An 18,064-nucleotide genomic window follows, 5' to 3' on the forward strand; every position below is an offset into this window, starting at 1 on the left:
TATTGGATAACAGATACCAAAGTGCAATGAGATAGATGTTAATTTCAGAGTTTTAGAGCACAACAAAGTAATAACCTACAATAATTTAGTATGTATATATCCATATATATGTACATATATATTTCAGTGGTTTGGTTTGTTTTTGTTGGCAATACTAGAGACTGAACCCAGGGCCATGTACGTGTTAGGCTAGCTCTATTACTGAGCTACGTCCCCAGGCTTTATTATATATTTTAAAAAACTAAAAGAGTTCAAAAGTTTCCAACCACACAGAAGTGATAAATGTTTGAGAAGATATGAATAAATTATTATATGTTGCGTATATGTATTAGATATCATAGTGCATCCTATAAGTATATACAAATACCATGTGTCAATTAAATTTTACTTGGAGCAATAGTACACACCTATAATTCTGGCACCCAGTAGGTTGAAACAGAAAGATCCTACGTTCAAGGCCAGCCTGAGCAATATAATGAGATCCTGGCTTTGTTATTGTTGCTGTTTAATGGTTTAAATTAGGTGCATACCTATAATCCTAATACTTGGGAGGTGGGACCATCCTTGGCCACATAGAACTCTTGACTAAGTGTGGTCAAAAGATTGACTATGTCTCACCAACAAGACATAGGAATAGCAGAGAAGCATGTGGAGAGGTGCTAAATGGGATTGGATATCAGAGATGTATACATTATAACAGTGATAAAATGTTACTATACTTAAATAGTTATAACTAGGAAGATTGACAATAGCAGGTTAAAGTTAAATGCACATCTTCAGCCCTAGGCCTTCTCCTCAAAAGTTTGTAAACAAATTCACACAACTTTATTCATAATAGCCCTAAAGTATAATCTACTCCAGTATTCCTCAGTTGGAGAATAGATAAACACATTGTAATGTATCCATTAAACAAAATGTGCAACTACATAGGTGAATCAAAGAAAGCACTGTGTTAAGTGCAAAAGTCTAGACACACAATACTGTAATGCATGATTTACATTAAATCAAAAGTTTTAAGAGACACATCAAAAGTGAAATAAAGCAGATTTTGCCCTGTTCAGCATTGAGGGCTGGAGCTATACAGAAAGAACTAATTGCAAAAAGACCTGTGGCACCTTTGAGGAGCATGTGCACACGCATGTGTGTGTGCAGGGATGCCTGTACATGTGAATGTGGAGATCATAGGTCTAATAGTTTGGGTGTCTTCCACAGTCATCCCCCATCTTATTTTCTGAATCTGGAACTCACTCTTTCAACTAGACTGGCTGGCTGGTGAGTCTCCTAAGATCTGCTTTTCTCCAACCCCATCTCCAGTGCTGGGTTACAGGTGTTTGCCAACATGCCTGGCTTTTTACATACACACTAGAGATTCAAACTCATATCCTTGTGTTTGCTCGGCAAGCACTTTATCCACTAAGCCGTCTCTCTAGTCCCTATCTAGCTGTCTTGATTACGGAGATAGTTACATATTTGTCAAAACATATCAGCCTATACACTGGGTATATTCAGGTAAACTTGGCAGATTCTGCTTTGTTAATTATACTTCAGTGAAGCTGCTTTCAGTGTAAGTCACCTGGAAAATGTAACAGGGATACATTTATGATTTTAACTGAGTTACTAACAAATAGTAATATCTATATGAATTCTGTTAAGGCTATCTAAATTCTTATTTTTATATATATCTTATCTAGAATATTATTTCTTCTTAAAATACCACTTGTGTTATTTTGTCCTGCTCAGTTCTTTGATCTTTGCAAGAATTTATATAGCTGTCGTAGCAAAACAGGATAAAATAGTGACTATTCCCACACATTATAGATTAAACAAAATTATAGGCTGAGGAGTAATTCTAACATCAGATTTTTATGCATTAGTTCAAAGACACATATTCTTAAGTCATAGCAGCAGAAGAAAAAGAAAAACCTTTTTGACTAAACTCCACCCAAGTGCATCTCTATCCTTTGACAAGCTAAAGAACTAACTCAGGCCACTGAGAAGGCCACACAGATGAAATATAGATTAGGGGCCATAAGAATCAGTAGCTCCTTCCCACTATACCTGGACTGAGAATGGACTGCATTTCCCTCCAGATCATATACTGGGTGGGACCTTTGAAGACACCTGTGTTCAGCTTTTTGGCGATAACTTGTCTGGGTGAGAATGCCTTCATTCCTTTCTCTGTGCTGTAAGGGGACACAAAAAGTTTTGTAGACATCCTCCAGGGTGTAAGGAAGGTGATTGAGTACCATGGAGAAGCACTTACTTTTCTAGGAGCTTCATGATGTCCTAAAAGAGAAAAGGAGAAATAGAGAAGTCAGATGCCTGTTTGTCATCTCTAGAAATCTCTCTGGTTATTCTGACAACCATCCAGATTTGATCATTAATTCTAGCTTCCTGTGCAGAGGGCCCTCAGTCCATTGCCAACACTTTTTATCCTCCCATCTGCTTTGCTAATCAGTACCCCAATCTAAGCCATGATAAACTGACCTCTGATTTGCTAACCTATTGATTTTCTATAATTCTGACTCTCATAGGAAACAGGACAAGAGCCAGTAAATCCATAGTTACAGTCAACTCTTTTTTTAAGGTGAGTGCTTCCAAATACTCCAATAAGAAAAGATCGGAAGCGATTCCAGGGCCAAGGGAAACTAAACTTTTGAATACTGAAGTGAACACCAGTGTTGCTTTAGAAGTGCAACTTCAGGTACCAAAGTTTGACAAAAAAAGCTTTTTGGATAGTGTAGTTTATAATTTCTGCAAGCCCCAAACTCAACAAAGGCTATAAGATACATACTTTTGAAAAATAAAGTTTCAGTATTCTTTTTGGAAAAATATGGAAATATTGATTTATGTAGCATTATTAGTGAAATTGTATTATCATGTTCCCTGAGAAGAAGAAAGTAAAGTTTTCCATAAAGTAAAAGAGACCTACTTTTCTCCCAGAGGACTATTAAAGCATCCAGTTGGTTGGGTTGGGTTGGGTTAGATTAGGTTAGGTTGGGTTGAGTTGGGTTGGGTTGAGTTTGGTTAGAATTTGCTTTCTTTTCCTCCCCCATCCTCAGGCTCTCTTCCCTCCTTACAAGTATACCCATAATCAAATTGGTGCAGAATCTCACTTTGAGGAAGTCAAATGAGTTCTGCTGTTCCATCCGTATCTGAATGTTCACCAGCATGTCTTTGGCAAGGAGACACTGCTCCTGAATCTGGTTCAAATTCACTTCCATCTCCTCATTCAAGAGTTTTCCCTCATCCCGGAGGTCATTTAGAATGTCCTTTTCTTTGTTGTGCAGGAACTGATGCAGCTTTAGAAACTCCAAGGAAAGGTGTTGTTGCAGTTGTAGCTTGTTGTCCTGGAAACCTCCATAATCATCACCACGATTACTACTGAGACTAGCACTTGGGGATAGGGGCTCATACCACCCAACACACCTTGGAAAATTTCATACAAATATCTGTTTAGCATCAACATTCAACTTACTAAACAGAGCCCTATGGGAGGCGTATTCCTTCTTTCCCAACTAGTTTTATGATGTAGGATGAAAGGTTTTGTTTTTGATTTTTTTTCTCAGTGCTTGGAAAATAACCAATCAATTAAATAATGTTGCAGAGCCAATCAAACATTCTAAAATGAATGCTAACAATACTTTCCTAGACTGGCAAATCAGTATCTACAAAATGATGCTGTTAGACTAGAGCCATAAGGAACCTGAGAGAACTGTCCTCTTAAAATCAAAACTACTCCTGCCAGTATAACATAAAAGAAACAGGATATGAACAATGTATAAAGCACTAAAACTGATAATTGCTGCACTTGCAGCGTGTTTGTGTGTGTGTGTGTGTGTGTGTGTGTGTGTGTGTCCGTGTGTGTCCATAGCTTCTTCCCTAGTAAGCTCTTTATATCCTTAGCTCCTCATTGTCCTCATTTCTGATGACTTACAGCTTTCTGTATTCACTCCCAACCACACATAGAATTTTATCATTCCCATACAATGCAAATCTCCAAAATGACTTTTTGTTCCAAGTTTACTTGATTCCTACTGTAGCCATGTTGAATCTCAATGAAATTTTTTATTCAACCTGGACATGGTGGTGTATGGCTTTAACCCAAGCACTTGGCAGTGGGGGTGGGGATGGTGACAGAAACAGGCAGATCTGAGTTTGAAGCTAGCCTGGTTTATACAGTAAGTTCCAGAGCAGACAGAACTACATGGAGAGACAGACCCTGTTTCAAGAAATGAGCAAAACAAGTTCCTAATCATTGACTCCCTCTGTTTCTATTCATAAACTTCTTTTTCATGGCCTGGTTTCCTAGCTAAGACTCTATGGACAATCATTATCACACTCTTAAAATAACCTTAATTCCATCATTCTTCTAACCCATGTATTAATGAAGAAACATAACTGCCGATTTGGCTCCTACCCTAGAGACTGATTTGCCAAATCTTTACTGTTAGACTTATTTGGTGCTCTTGCAAAGCCTAAAATGGAGAGACGTGTAAAATCAGCTCTATGTACTTTGGAAGCAGTGAAGAAAGATAAATCAGAAATAAAAGTGTTTCTTTGGATATAGCCATCTTTGGTAGGTTTCACTGGTAAAGTCTATTTTGCCAGAGATAAAGGGGCAGATTAAGCAGATGTCAATCCCACAATGTTCACCTAGTGACTGAACTATTGAAAGGCTCAGCATGTTAGGGCAAATGCTAATCTGTTCAGTTGATCAACTACTGGGAACCATTTCTACCATAATTTCTTCCTGCCCAGCAGTACTTCTATAGCCCAGGTGCTGTTAAGTGTATTAATAGAGCTGGAGTTACAGTATAGTCCAGCTCTGCTTCATAAGCTCTTTACCCTGCCCCTCACCTTGTAAGCAGCAATGGCATCTTTCTGCATCGTTCTGAGAGACTGAAGCTCCTTCATGGTTGCCTGAAGTTGGCTATGATAGATGGCAAGCTCCTCCTAGAAATACCAAATAGAATTAACCCACAGCAATCTGGGAAATAAACTAACATAAAGCGTGTCCCTGGAGGCTGAGAAGAGCCACACAATGTGAGGACCTGAGTTTGATCCCCAGTGCTTATGTAGAAGGCTGGGCATGGGGGCTCACACTTAAGTTCAGTGCTGGGGAGATGGAGACAGATAGATCCTTGGCAGGTAAATGGCCAGACTGCCAGCCTAGACTAATCTGCAATTCCAGGTCTTCATGAGAAGCCCTGTCTCAAAAAAAGAAGGTCGACAAGTGCTTGAGGAGCAATCTGAAATTCTGTGGCCTCCCCATGCATGCACACACATGCCTATAGCACAGAGACACATCTGTGGAACAGGACAAGAGCTGTGACAATAGCACAAGGAGGCAGGTGGGGGTCCAGGCCTAGCTCCAGAGGACATTCTGCCAGGGCATAGAAGCCACACCAGTGTTTGTTTGAACAGAGAAATTTTAACATAAGGAATTACCAAATTTAAAGTTAACTAATTGCTGGATGGATAAGAAGACTCGGCTGAGCTTGTCCACCTGAGTTCAGTCTCTAGAACCCATGTTGTGGAAGGAAAGAACCAACTCCTTTAAATTGTCCTGTTATATGCATGCATACACACACACACACAAGAAAGGGAAGTGGGAAGGACATATACAAGACACAGGAAATAAATAAGCTCTGAGGTGTTCCTTCTTTGGAGTCTGTGGTGGTCTAAATAGGTATGGTTCCCATAGACTCCTGTGTTTGAGTGCTTGGCCCATAGGGACTGGCACTATTGGTAGATGTGGCCTTGTTAGAATAAGAGTGTCACTGTGGAGGCAGGCTTTAGGGTCTCATATATGCTCAAGCCAAGCCCAGTGAGACAGTCTTTCTTTGCTACCCGGGGGTCAAGATGTAGAACTCTAGCACCATGTCTGCCTGGACGCTGCCATGCTTTCCACCATGATGATAATGGACTAAGCCTCTGAGACTGTAAGCCAACCCCAATTAAATTTTTTCCTTTATAAGAGCTGCCTTGGCAATGGTGTCTCTTCACAGCAATAAAACCCAAACTAAGACAGAGTCCCTCCTACTCTCTGGAGTTCTCTCTCAGTTTTTCTCTAATAAGGCTGTATTCGCTGAAGCTCTTGGTACAAAACGTCTTTTCTTTCCACCATGTCATAATTCCTGTCCATTGAGAATTGTGGCTAGGGCTGAAGGTGTCGCTCAGTAGCATAATTCTTGTTTTACATGCACTACACCTTGGATTCAATCCCCAGCAAGATGGGATTGGAGGAGGCTATTGCTATTTTGTGGTTTGTTTTTGTTTTTGTTTTTTTTTCCAGAGCTGACGACAGAACCCAAGGCCTTGTGGCTTGCTAGGTAAATGCTCTACCACTGAGCTAAATCCCCAACCCCATGGAGGAGGCTATTGCAAATCTACATTTTCACCCTGGACACCTTTACATATGCTGTTCCCACTGGAATATTTCTATTTTTCCTTTTGCCCATCCAAATTCAAATGATTTCCAGTTCTAGTCACACATTGTACATCGTACATCCCAAGACCATCTCAGAAATCCTAAACACTTAAGGAATTACAAATGTGACAAAATTTAGCTCTCAGTAATACATTATTGTATACTATTCCTATTGTACTCAGTTGAAACTTCATTAAAGTTTGAAGCTTTTGTAACAGGAACACTATCTTATCTGTTCATGTTTTACCCAGTGTAACTGAAGGGTCAGCCATAGCTCCTTTACAGCTCCTTTCCTGTACATAGCATCTCTAGAGAGAGAACTTTCCAAGGTATGTTGTATTTCTGAGGACTCTGGGCTTTCTCATTATTTGAATAAAGGGATGAGGTCAGAAGAAAGAAGAAGCCCTCTAAAAAAGTTTTCCTAAGGGAATGCTCAAGACCCAGGGCTCACACACCGTGAAGAAACGGACAGCGTCAGAGATTTGCAGGAAATCCTTAGACTGCCCCATAGACAACCGTGCATCCTTGCATTGAAAGCAGATGAGTTTCCCATCTGGCTTACTGAACAGTTTCAGGTTCTCTCCGTGCTCTGGGCACTGCGGATGGCCCTTGAGCAGGGGTAACTTCTTGATCTTCTCCACCAGCTTCTCCAGCACAAGGTTGAATGTACAGCTGCTGTACTGGCATAGCATCTTACACTCAGGACAGAATGTTTCCTTTGCATGCATTTTCCAGTAGTTTTGGATACAGCTTTGGCAGAAGTTGTGGCCACAGTTCAGCATCAGTGGATCGCGGAACCAATCTTTACACAGCGGGCAGTGTAGCTCCACAGTAATGTCTTGTATCAATACTTTTGAGGGTAAGTGGGTGGTTGGATCGGTCACTTCAACATAGCTGCCTGGATCGAAATTAGAGGGGGGCCTGGAGGATACCTTTGGGAAAGAAGAGCTTAATTAAGGTTCTCTTATTGTACATTTCCATACACAAGTATATAGACTCCATATCTAAAGATGCTGAGAATTGATTCAGCTAAAGCACCATAATCACTTCTGGCCTTCACAGAAACTACACTCATTGGGACAAACCCATATAACTATAATTTAATATAATTAAATAAATAAAATAAAAATAAATTTAAAAAAAGAAAACAATATAGTAAATTTCATGTTCTCTAGCATCAAAATTTGTGGCACTATTTCAAATTTTAATACAGGCCCAAAGCAAGAAAAGAAAACAATCAAAGATACACATTTTGCTGTACATTCATCTCTTTACCAATCTTCTCCAATTATGCATTGAATTTCAATGCATTTGAAAGGATTAAAGTCATATGAAATGTGTGGTGGTTTGATAAGAATGGCCCCCATAGGCTTACATTTTACCATTAGGGAGCGGTGCTACTTGAGAGGGATTAGGAGTGCGGCCTTGTTGGAGAAAGTGTGTCACTGAGAGGAGGAGCAGCTTTGAGGTTTCAAAGGCCCAAGCTAGGTCCAGTGTCTCTGCCTCTCTTGCAGCTGCCTGCAGATCTGGATGTAGAATTCTCAGCATCATGTCTACCTGTGTGCTGCCATGCTTTCTGCCATGACATCAGTGGACTAACCCTCTGAACGTTCCTTTGTAACAGCTGCTGTGCTATGGCATCCCTTCACAGCAATAAAGCAGTGACTAAGACAAAGTGTCTTCTCAGATACTATAGAATTGAGCTAGCAAGCAATAACAAGCAAAATGGAAAATTCATGATTATATGGAAATTACACAGAATATTCTTAATCACCCAATGGGTCAAAGAAGAAGTAAAGTTAGAGAATATTTTGATATAAATGAATAAAAAGATACCAAAACTTATGGAATATGATAAAAGCAGTACTATCTGGGAAATGTATAATTGTAAACACTGACATTGAAAACTAAAATGGGGTGGCACTCAGTAGTAGAATGTTTGCCAAGCACATAAAGGCCCTTGGCTCAATCCTTAAAAGCAGCAGCAACAACAACAAAACTTGAAAACATGAAGTGCCTGACATGTGCCTGTATTTCCAGCTACCTGGGAATCTGAGACAAAAGAATTTCTTGAGCCTGGAAATTTGAGTCCAACCTGGACATCATCAAAGGATCCTGCCTGGGATCTCGGGTGGCTTAGAACATAAGTCAGTGGTAGAGCATATCTCAGCATGCCTCAGACCCTGGGTTTGATCCTTCAGCACAGTTAAGAGTTAAGTCAGTAAATAAATACATAAATTCACAATAAATAGCCTAAATTTCCCTTAATGAACAAGTTAGGGGAAATCACAAACAAAAACTAAATCCAAAGCTAGCAGAAGGAAGAAAACATAGAGTGGAGATGAGTGAGTAGAGAGCAGTAGAATCAACAAAACCGAAAGTGCAGCTTGTTAGCTCTGACAAGCACTGAGGGTGCATATCAGTCATCTCACATTTAGGCTCTTAAGGCAGGAGCATTGCCCTTGGCTTAGTCTGGGCCTAAAATAAAAGTAATGCATTCAGTGGGTGGTGATCTCTAAATTATAAAAACAGAAGAGTCAAATCACTATGACAAATAAGTAAAAATCTTATGAGACTTCTATGAACAATTGTATGACAACAAATTATGAGACCTAGATAAAATAGGAATAGTCCTAGAAACACATGAACCCCTAGAACTGGCTCAAGAAGAAATAGAAAACCTGAACATCCCTGTAACAAGTAAATAAACTGATCAATAATAAATTTTTTAAATAATAAATTAAAAACTCAACAAACTAAAGCTCAGGACCAGATGACTTCACTGATTAATTCTATTAAACAGTTAACAGATTAGTGTTAATCCTTCTCAAATTCACCCAGAAAATAGGGTGGTGCTTCTTGACCCTTTATATGAATTTAGCATTCTCCTGATATTGAAGCTAGGTAAATAGGAAAACAGACTAGGAAGGAAGGTGGCTGGTGGCCCGCCAGTGGGTGGCACACCCCTGTGGGCTTCTGTTGAGGGCCAGGCCTAGGTGGCCTGACCCTCAGCCCTGAGGCTCAGCTTCAGCTTCCGCATCCTCTGTGATGCAGAATAGCCCCTCAAGTACTGCCTTGTCTGGGTCTCATGAATAAATGAACAAGGCTTTTACCCCAAACGTTGCAAGGCCTGGTCTTTGCAGGAACAGCATAAAGGCCTTTGAGGCTTTCCTGCAAGCTAGATGGTATCTCTCAGTCGGTCAGTCAGCTGTAACTTGCTCTAGTGTTTCCATCTGAACAGTGGCTGTCGGGGGTTACAAGTAGTAGGTAATTTGGTGGTGGTACAGTCTTTTCATCCCAGCACTGAAGAGGCAGAGGCAGGCAGATCTCAGAGTTCAAGGCCAGCCTGGTGTACATAGTTAGTTCCAGGGCAGCCACGGCTACTCAGAAACCCTGTCTTGGGAAAAATAAAAATTAAAAAAAAAAAGGAAAAAAAGAAAAAATCTAGCATAATAAGAAATTTTCACTCTTTTTAATTTTTGAAAAATTTTTGGTGAGACTTACTTAATTTGTATGTATGTTTTGTCCTCTTGTATTTATATATACCATATGTATACAGGACCCCAACAGGGCACAGGATCCCCTGGAACTGGAGTTATAGGCACTTGTGAGCCATTTATATGGGTGGGAACTGAACCTGGGTCTTCTGCAGGAGCAGTAAGCTCCCTCAAGCCTGCCACTACCTGTTCAGCCCTGGAATGTTAACTCTTAATAGAAACCATTGTCATAGTTAAGAGATGCTAGATGGTGGTATCACATGCCTTCAGTCCCAGCACTTGGGAGGCAGAGGCATATGTATCTCAGAGCTTGAGGACAGCCAGACCTACACAGAGAAATCCAGTCTCTAGAAACCAATAATAATAACCATGAGTTAGGAGCTGATGGCAGAAGCACGGGTGCTATTTGAGTATGGCCCATGCTTGCAGTCATAGCTTTCAAGAGGTGGAAGAGGGATGGTAGTCACCGCTGGCTATATTTGAGCTCCACGCCAAATGGCCACAGAAGACCCTAGCAGTTGAAAATAGATGAAACAAGAAACACAGATTCTTGCCTGCATGAGGCCTTGTCTAAGAACTGAAAATAAATGAATATGCAAATAACACAAGGAGTGCAGATTCTGAAGCCAGACTTCCAGAGTTAGATTCTGAGCCCCTTCCTTGATTAGGAGAATAATAATGGCATCTGTCTCAAATTAGCATGTGTAAAACAAGTGGATTGTAATTCAAGCACTTAAGACAGGGACTGTTTGTTTGTTTGTTTGTTTGTTTGTTTTTGAGACAGAGTTTCACTGTGTATCTGTAGCTGCCTGGAATGTAACTGGTCACTATGTAGGCCAGCAAGTCCAATGTACATAGTGAGGCCCTGTCATAAAATTAAACAGGTTCTGGAGAAATACCTCAGTGGCTGGGAGCACTTGCTACTCTACAGAGGACCTGGGTTTATTTCCCAGCACCCACACAGTGGCTCACAGGGGATCTAATGCCCTCTTCTGACCTATGTGGGCATCAGGTATGCATATGGTCCACATACATATGTAAGGCCAATGCTTCTATACATAAAACTTAAATATAACATAAAAAATGGTGCCAGGTGGTGGTGTTACACACCTTTAGTCCCAGCACTTGGGAGGCAGAGGCAGGCAGATCTCTGAGTTCGACGCAAGGCCAGCCTGGTCTGCAGACTGAGTTTCAGGACATCCCCGGCTACATAAAGAAATCCTGTCTCAGAAGAAAAAATACATATGTGTGTGTATGTGTGTGTGTGTGTGTGTGTATGTGTGAAAACTTTTTTAGTTTTCCTTTTACAAAGTAAAAGACAAATTACATAAAGGAAGAAGTAATTTGCAAATTCTAGTCCTTTTAAGGTCTAGAATCCAAAATAAAAGAACTCACAGCACAAATAAAAAATATTAGCAACCATTTTCTAATAGACCGAGAACTTAAATAGGCATTTGTCCAAAGAAGACAGACAGGTGGTCAACAAATACATGAGGAATTGCACTGGGAATTGCACTTAGTCACTGGGAAAATTCACATGAGATAATTGAATTTATTATTCTCATGTCTCCCAATGAAATATAATTTCACACTAGAATTGATACAGTTTTAAACTAATACATTGCTGGGGGCTGGAGAGAGTGTTCAGAGAGTAAGAGTACTTGCTGCTCTTCCAGAGGACTTGGATTCTGTTTTCAGCACTCACATGGCTGCTCACAACCATCTAAACCTCCAGTTCCAGGAATCTGATGTGTTCTCTGGCTCCAGGAGCACTGTGTACCTCACAGACAGTGGAAGCAAGACACCCACAGAGATTTTGTAAAGGACACTGCTAATGAGAATGTAAAATAATGCAGCCACTGTGAAAAACATTTTTGTACTTCCTCAAAAAGTTAAATACAAAGTTAGGGATAGCAAATGCCTTTGATCCTAGCACCTAGGAAGTGGAAGCAGGTGGATCTCTGTGAGTTGTAGACCTGGTCTACGTAGCAAGTTCTAAGACAACCATATAGAGCTATATAGTGAATAACGAAAACCAAGCAACAATAACAACAAAAAGACCACGGGCTGAAGGCTGGCTCAGTCAGAGTGCTTGCTGCATAAGTATGCAACCTGAGTTCAGATTTCCAACAACAACAGAAAAAAGCAGGTAGAGACTGTGTATTCCTATAACCTCAGTGTTAGCAAGGGTGGAAACAGACTATCTCTGGGACTGCTGGCTACCAGCCTAGCCAGAAAGCAGTGGGAGACCCCATTTCAGGTGAATGAGGCAGAGAACAATGGAAGAAGACAGGAGACTTCCTCCACTGGCCTTCTTGTACACGCTTCTGCACATGTGTGCTCTCACACACATGTATATACATGCTTATATACAAAATACACACATTGTATCATTATGCTGGACTGGGAGTATTGCTCAGTACTTGCCTAGAATTAAAAAGAACCTGGGTTCAGGGGCCTGGAGAGATGGCTCAGAGGTTAAGAGCACTGACTGCTCTCCCAGAGGTCCTGAGTTCAATTCCCAGGAATCACATGGTGGCTCATAACCATCTATAATGAGATCTGGTGCCCTTTTCTGTCATGCAGGTGCGCATACTAGCAGACTACTGTATAATTAATAAATAATAATAAATCTTTAAAAAGAGAGAGGGAGAGAGGGACTAGGTTCAATTGAGAGGGGGACTGGGTTCAATTGCCAGCACCACAAAATAATCCCAGAACAAAAACAAGCCCATACCTATGCTACCCTAGTCAACACAGGTAAATCTCTAAGAGACAGAAATATAGGGCACATGGGAGAAGGAAAAGTGGGAGTGACTGCTTAGTGGGAAAGAGTTTTTCTTTGGGGATGACAAAAACATCTTAGAAAAAGAGATGGCTATTTACATTGTAAATGTGCTAAATGCTACTGGGCTGTACATTTTCAAAGTTAAGCTGTTATATGAGTAATATCTTAGTTTTTTTTTTTAATGGAACATAGTTGATTCTAGCACCTGAAATTTTATACTGAACAGTACCTTACTTTGCAGAATGCTGTATTCTATACTGTACAAGACATGCTATTATTCGATAAAGAGCCACAAAAGAACTGTTTCCTTGTCAGTCTGTGTGGCACTGTTCATAATCACACATGCCAGCTCTTTCCTAGTGCCTGTCCTCCGCTGTGTCTGTGTGTCAGTGGCAAGCACCCTGCCTCCAACTCCTGTTGCCTGGGCTTAACAGGTATGAGCCACCACACTCTGCATTCACTTTCTCCTCAGGAAACACCTAAGTATTGGAGGCCATTGCTGTCCTCTCCATTTCCTTCTTGTCTATATTTTCTGGTGCCACAGCTCGCTCTCTTTGCTCTGACCAGCTTTATCCCTTTCTTATTTTATAATTGCCATTAACGTGTGTGTGTGTGTGTGTGTGTGTGTGTGTGTGTGTGTGTCCAGAGGAGGGGGTGGAGGCTGGAAGATAACTTTAGGAGTCATCCTCAGGAATGGAGTCTACCTCCTTTGAGGCGGTGTGTCATTGTCCTGGAGCTCAGCAGTTAGGCTAGCCCTGCTGGCCAGTGAGTTCCAGAGCTGCTCTTGTCTCTGCCTTTCTAAAGCTGGTGCTACAAGTGTGCACCCTCATGCTTGGCTTTTGGGGTCCAGCTCAGGGCCCTGTGCTTGCATGGCAAGCATTTTATCCTCTGAGCCATCACTCCAGCCCAATTTCTTTGTTTCTTTAAATATTTTTGAGCGAGGCGAGTTCTTTCTGAGTCTGCTATTTAGAAAGGACTCGTATGAAAGTGGAGGCAGGTCCTTAACTGAGGTTGTTTTCTTTTTGAAACAATGTATATACATATCCCTCCTCCCTCTGCTAACCAACACTGCGGGTTTGTGTTTTGTGCAGCAGCTCCTCCCATCCACCTTACTACCAGCTGGGCTCTGCCGACCTCCATCTTAAATCTTTCTCATGGTGGATCTAAGGAAGCCAGCTCTGTCTTCTCTCTGTGTGGGTGTGGACTAGTGGGATGAAGCACCTCCTTTGGAAGACGTGTCACTCTCCTTATGCAAGGTTTGCCCTCCCGACCCTTCACGCTTTGTAGGGCTTTTCATGTGTTCTGTAGTCTTTCCTGAACTGGGGCCTAAGCTCCTTACTTCGTTGTAAAGAGGTTGTCTGTCTGTTGTTGTTGTTTTGTTTTGTTTTTTTTTTTTGTTTGTTTTTGTTTTTGCTTTTTGTTTTTCCTGTGCTCTTCATTCTCCTTTAGGTTTTTGATTGTCTAAGACAGGATCTTAAGTTATTCCCTCAAACTCAGACTCTTCCTGCATTTCCCCTCCCAGGTGCTGGGATTGCGGGCTATGTCAGCGGGCCTGGTTCTTTTGTACAATTCTGACTTTACAAAGAGTGGCAGGTTCTTTTGAAGGGGAAATCATTGTTCTTATTATTTTACCATTCAAAAGCAAAAGCTTGATTGTCACCAGCATCTTATCAACAGTCTATACATTTAGAGGAAGAGATGCACACGTGTGTATACACGGATATGTGTTTAGGAGAGGGTGGTGGTGGTGGAAGAGGGTGTAGATTTCAGTGCCGTGCACTATCTTGAAGAGACAAGTAATGAAATGTCAGCCATAATATCTGTGTGGATGCTATTTCCCAGAAAATATAAATTGAGTTTCTTTGCATCCCATAGGAAGACTCAAAGTCAATGTTATAAACAATCCTATATGTTACTCTTTGTACACTTGACTTTTTAAACTAAGATTTCTATTCATTGTCTAAATGTGTTAATTAAAATAACTGCCATCCCCACAGTCCATGCTAAAGTGATATATGTATACTGTGTGACTTCCACTTTCCCAGACAACAGATGGGCTTCTGGAACATTTCATGAGCTGTCCAGCAACCCCCATTGTTACTAATGCAAAAGATGACTGTGAAGACCAAAGCCTCTCATGAATTCAAATCTGAAACAAAAGAATTAGAAAACAAACTGCTGAAGATCACTGTGAGATACAGTGTGGAACACAGAAATCCATGGCACAAAAAGTCATTAAAGAAACAGGATCCCAGAGGTTAAGAGCACTGGCTGCTCTTCCAGAGGTCCTGAGTTTAATTCCCAGCAACCACATGGTGGCTCACAACCATCTATAATGAAATTTGGCTCTCTCTTCTGGCATGCAGGTGTACATGCAGACAGAATACTGTTTACATAATAAATAAAACCTAAAAAAAGAGAAAAACATTAAAAAAAAAAAGAGAGAGAAAGAAACAGGATCTGCCCAGGCATAGCAGAGCATTTACTCCCAGCACTTGGGAGGCAAGGCAGGTAGATATCTGTGAACTTGCAGTCAGCTTGGAATTCACAGAGTGAATTCCAGGACAGCCAGAGCTACATAATGGAGAGACCATACCTGGAAGGAAGGAAGGAAGGAAGGAAGGAAGGAAGGAAGGAAGGAAGGGCAAAGGGAAGAAAAAGGCAGGATATGGCAGATACATTTTAAACCAAAAGCAGAAGAAATTAAGAAATGCAGGTAGAATCAGTTGTTTTTAAGCAAAATCTCAAACGTTCAATTTTACCAATAGTCTCAGGAGCCAGATGCTAGGGTAAAAGCCTGCTAGCTCAGAGAGGCAAAGAAAGCAACCAGCTGATCTTCCTACTCAGCCAATGCCCCAGAAGGATGCCCCTTTTTCTTCTCCACAGTATCTTTAAAACCTTCAAACTGAGTGTCTCTCCTTTCTACTTCCTGTGTGTCTATCTGTCCTCTGGAGTTCCTCTCACTCTCTATGTTTTGTTTTGTTTTGTTTTGTCTTGTTTTCTATATTCACTCCATGCCAACTGGTTGCTTGCTCTGCCTCTTGCCTTATAGTTGACTTTATTTAATCCCTTTTATAGAAAGATCTTGGATTATCCTGCCAATTATAGGCCACCCAGGTACTAGGATTAAAGGTATGTGCTAGTCCTGAGCCACACACCAACTAGAAACAGGTTTTTCCAGTATACAATTCAGGCTTCACAGTGTGATAAAATGTCCTGCAACAGTCAGTTTATTGATAGAGATAAGAATTACAGATAGAAGGGCTGGAAAGATGCCTCAGTGGTTAAGAGCATTTATGGCTGCATTAGAGAACCAGAATTCAGATCCCAGAACTCAAAAATCCCTGTAATTCCAGCTCCAAGGGATCAAACTCTTCTGTCCTTCATGCACACACACACAATTTTAAAAAACAATTATAGCCTGACAGTGGTAGTACACACCTATAACCCCAGCACTCAGGAGGCAGAGGCAGGCAGAGCTCTGTGAGTTTGAGGCCAGCATGGTCTACAGAGCAAGTTCCAGGACAGCTGGGGCTACACCACAGAACCCTGTCTCGAAAACTCAACAACAAAAAACAAAACAATTACAGAGAGAAACAAATGAGGAAAGCAGCTGCATCACATTAACTACATCATTGTCCTTTGGTTCTCCCTACATTCTTCTGCCTAACATCTTACTTTGCTGTGGCAGGGGCTTAGCAAATATGTTGGCAATAGCTTGTCTGAATAGCTGCTCTTTAAGGATACTTCTGCCATGACTAGTTTCTATTCTGAGTCTCTTCTCCAGCTTTCTTCTAGCTCAATACTCTGGTCTTCATAAACGAGTAATTTCTTGACTTCATGTACAAACTCTACATAAGTAAATCCCCAATCTGTACCTCTGTAGTAACCCCAATACTTGGGATACTGGGACAAGAAGATTGCCCAGTATTCCAGGTACCCTGGGCTGCGAGGACTCTTGTGATGGCTAATTTAATGTCAGTTTGACATGAATAGAGCCATCTGAAAGGAAGAAACCTCAGTTGAGAAAATGCCTTCTAATCAATGATTGATGTAGGAGAGCCCAGCCCAGTGTGGGTGGTGCCACTTATGGACTGGTGGTCCTAGGTGTTGTAAGAAAGCAGGCTGAGCAAACCGTGAGAAGCAAGTCAGTAAGAAGCATTCCTCTGCAGACCTCTGCACCAGTCCTTGTCGCCAAGTTCCTGCCCTGCTTGGGTTCCTGCCCTGACTTTCTTCCGTGATGATCTGTGACATAGACATATAAGCAAAACAAACCCATTCCTCCATAAGTTGCTTTTAGTCATGGTGTTTCATTACAAAAATAGTAACCCTAACTAAAATACAACCATGTCCATCCTGGCTCAGATTTTCCCCCCAAAAAGAATTGACCTTAAAAGCTGGGCATGATGTAACACAGCTATAATCCTAGCACGGGGAGACAAAAAGGGAGAAGCAACAGTCCAGGGGCAGCCTTAGCTGAGAGTAAGTTTTCAGCCAGCCAGGGCTGTGCAAAACCCTATTTTAAAGAGAAAACTGACCGAGGAATAAAAATACAACTCATCTAGAGACAAGCATTATGGCAGAGCCAGCTCTGCCTAAAAACAAACAAACCAACCAAAACCATTGCTTCCTATGTCTGCCTTGTCACAGGAGGACTTGGAGGCTTCTCAGAGTTGAAAGTGTCATGTCCTTCACTATTTCCAGCTTCTACCTGAATCGTGGGAGTAACAGGGTGTTCTCTGGCATACAATATTTTATTTTACTATTAAGAAGTGGTTTTCTTCCTGACTTTGACTTTAAAGGGATCAGAGTAGAGTAGGAAAAGGCATTTGGTTTTTTTCATACAGAAAATGTAAACAAAATATTGGTGAATCACTTTTCTTCAGTACCTAAGAAGAAAGAAGAGCTCAAGCAAACGTCAAGGTCCTGCAGTACAGGACATGAGAACCTGATTGTCAAAACAAATTACTACATTCGACAAAATTCAACCTCAGGCTGGTTATAGTGGCATAGGCCTGTAAGTCCTCAACATTCAGGAGATGGAAGCAGGAGGATCTTGAGTTCCAGAGCAGCCTTCATAAAGAAACCACAACTCAAAACACAACCTACCAAATCAAAACAACAAAGTCACTGTTTACTTACTGCCTAAGTAAACACATGGAAAAAACAATCCCAGCATCAGGGTCCATGTTTGGGATTTCTTGATGAGTTTTAGTGAAAACCCAAAAATTAATGTTTTTTTGTCCCTCTGACAACAGTAAAGTTTAGAAGTCTAACTTCCTTTACTTTAGTTTTAAGGTGTTTTAAAACAAGGAGATTATTTAAAACATTTAACTGGGCTGTTGA

The 18,064-nt window shown here is 41.0% G+C and overlaps 1 protein-coding gene across 1 annotated transcript in view; it reads right to left on the bottom strand.

The window, feature by feature from the left end:
- Positions 1-18,064, bottom strand: part of Trim69 (tripartite motif containing 69) — a 30,364-nt gene that overhangs the window by 1,552 nt on the left and 10,748 nt on the right. Inside the window, exons 2-6 of the mRNA XM_055605363.1 lie at positions 6,889-7,365; positions 4,861-4,956; positions 3,117-3,350; positions 2,264-2,286; positions 2,059-2,183 (exon numbers count right to left, since the gene is read on the bottom strand). Of these exons, the coding sequence (XP_055461338.1) occupies positions 2,059-2,183; positions 2,264-2,286; positions 3,117-3,350; positions 4,861-4,956; positions 6,889-7,365 (955 nt within the window). The remainder of the gene's footprint in view (positions 1-2,058; positions 2,184-2,263; positions 2,287-3,116; positions 3,351-4,860; positions 4,957-6,888; positions 7,366-18,064) is intronic.

This window comes from Psammomys obesus, unplaced genomic scaffold (genome assembly GCF_907164565.1).
Source record: "Psammomys obesus unplaced genomic scaffold, mPsaObe1.curated_primary_1811, whole genome shotgun sequence".
In the NCBI taxonomy this organism is placed as follows: Eukaryota; Metazoa; Chordata; class Mammalia; order Rodentia; family Muridae; genus Psammomys; species Psammomys obesus.